The sequence below is a fragment of the Mastomys coucha genome, unplaced genomic scaffold, assembly GCF_008632895.1.
Source record: "Mastomys coucha isolate ucsf_1 unplaced genomic scaffold, UCSF_Mcou_1 pScaffold20, whole genome shotgun sequence".
Classification (NCBI taxonomy): Eukaryota; Metazoa; Chordata; class Mammalia; order Rodentia; family Muridae; genus Mastomys; species Mastomys coucha.
The window spans coordinates 9,188,175-9,190,522 of record NW_022196903.1 but is presented as its reverse complement, the minus strand read 5'-3'; the positions used below and the strand labels follow the sequence as shown (position 1 = coordinate 9,190,522).

Genomic DNA, 2,348 nt, shown 5'->3' with positions numbered 1-2,348 from the left:
TTCAATGTCTGTTCAAATATGAGAAACTTTTCTTTAGAGATCAGTGGCAACATTATTTGGATATTTTCAAAGTTTTATCTGGTAGTAAACCATTGTGTATATACATACCTATCAACCCAGCAACTTTCAATCACTTTTAATTACAATTTGTTATGATTAAAGTAAGACGTATTGTTTTGGCTTAGGAGTTGAGGAGTTTTCAGATTTGAACTGGTATCCCAAGCAACAGAAGTTGTTTCAAAAAATTATTTTTCCTCCTTAAATCAAATCCTAACGTTTTCACTTAAGCCCCTGATCCACTTTTGCTACTGTACTCAGACCAAAGTCCCAGTGAAGGATAAGGTCAGGCCTCTCAGGGAGTGCTTCCTTCTGAGACTTTTCATTCATTTTCTTGCTGGAAATAAATTTGATGTTCCAGGAGATTGAAAATTTTCTCTTCATTTTGCTAAAGACAAAACAAAAACAGAGATCCTTGTTTGTTCTTGTGTTTATGTAGGCCGGCTCAAGTGGCGGCTGACCCTCCCTTGCTGTCATCCACTTGGGGCAAAAGTGGATGAGACCCTACCATGTTACCCAAGAGAGCTATGCTGTCCCCTTTAGTACATATAGTAATATCATGCCATTTGTGTTTTGCCATTGAATAAATCTATTCAACAAACAGTTAAGTGTACCAAACACCGACATTTATATGCTCTGTAAAGTCTTGAAATGAATTGAGATGTTTTCCCTTATTTCAACCAGAAGATTCCCAATGACCCGGAAAGACAGACAACAGGATCCAAATTTCAATTTACCCAATGAAGTCTTAAGCCTGCCTCTAATTTCTAAAACAAAGCTGGTGCTACAGGACAATTAATTGTTACTAATAATTCACAATGTTTTGAGTACACAGTTTATGGAAGACTGATATTCTATTCATGCAAGGTAAAATGATTGATTTGGATGTTCTAGGTACAGACGGGGAGGAACTGGCCAGGAGAGAGGGCACAGAAAACAAGAGAAATCCATAACAGGGAAACAGGTGGTCTCCTTTTCACTCTTCCTTCTGTAGACAGATCATTCTCTTGAATAAGTCTTTGAACTTAGAGTTACTCAAGATGATTATGATGGAGTGGCCGGCAGGATATGCTGCCATGATTTCCTTCACCACAAAGAACTGATGACTTCTGTATGGAATTCTAAACGTCATATTTGCCATGAAGGCAGCAAAGTAAGAAACAAAGAAACAGAAGAACGTTGTCACTGTTTTTAATGCATTTACATGAGCTTCAGTTCTGGCATTCGACAGCTTGTGAGATTCGCTTTGCATCCGGTACACGTGCTTATAAAGAGAAACGAACAACATAGAGGTACACATCACAAACACAGTTAGGGGAAGCAGTAAGATCAGGTTGATGAGGAGCAAGTCATTATTTCTCACTAGTTTGACATTACTATCATTTAGTCTTGTGTTTCTCAGGACATACCCATCCTCAATTAAAGGGAAACCTACCTCAATACACACAGTTGCAGTGCCCAAAGAGGCCAGCAAGCTGCCCAGAAGCAGCCAAAATATGAGCTTTGAAATTCTGAATTTCAGCCAAAGAAACCAGGGCTGAGTAAAGCCTGAAATCTTGAGGCAGTAGAAGACCGAAAGACATGTGGCAAACCAGAGACCAATCGAGCTGAAGAACATCCAAATGAACATGATATTTGAACTATAAATATTTTCCTCATAAGAGTATGGAAAGAACACAGAGAAGAAGCTTTGTGTCATCAGCATGATCTGCAGCCCAAGTCTGGACAGCCCTGTGCACATCAAGAGGGTCTGCAGGATCAGGAACATTCGGCTCTTGACCAAGTCATAGCAGTTCACAACGATAAGGAATCCATTCACTGTAGTTCCTATGAGAAACTCTGCTGTCATGATGACCATGTGATAAATAGCTGGGAAAGGGAAGGTCATGATTAGTATCAGCAGTTTTCTGGATGATCTTAGATTCTTCCTGTTGATAGTCCCCCACACAGGACCATAGGGTCCTAAGGAATATGGCTCACTGCTGACCCTTGGATTGTAGTAGACCCTTACGCATGCTTTTCTGTAAGATTGGAAGTCAGATGATTTTCAACCCAGTGCTTATCATGGGAAACTGAGAATGCAAATCCAAACATTTGAATGATAGCTGCTCTTTCCAATTATATTCTCAGAGGGGAGGGGGGAGAGGGGTGGTGCAGGGAGGGCTGCCATGTGTGAGCTACTCTGTTTTCTAATTTGGTCTGATTGTGACTATGTTTCATTTTGACAACTGCTATTACAGGTTTTTTTCTCTTATTTTTTTCCTAGTGCCATGCTTATTTTTCTTCACTGT

At 39.9% G+C, this 2,348-nt stretch overlaps 1 protein-coding gene across 1 annotated transcript; it reads right to left on the bottom strand.

Annotated features, from left to right (window-relative positions):
* Nucleotides 1–1,033: 1,033 nt before the first annotated feature.
* LOC116098478 (taste receptor type 2 member 7-like) lies at nt 1,034–1,945 on the bottom strand. The gene has a single exon (XM_031381057.1). The coding sequence runs from the start codon at nt 1,943–1,945 to the stop codon at nt 1,034–1,036; it is 912 nt and encodes a 303-aa protein (XP_031236917.1).
* Nucleotides 1,946–2,348: the final 403 nt, after the last annotated feature.

Bases quoted from the DNA above. Each gene is read 5' to 3' on its own strand.
- LOC116098478 (XM_031381057.1), bottom strand. From the start codon at position 1,945: ATGACCTTCCCTTTCCCAGCTATTTATCACATGGTCATCATGACAGCA.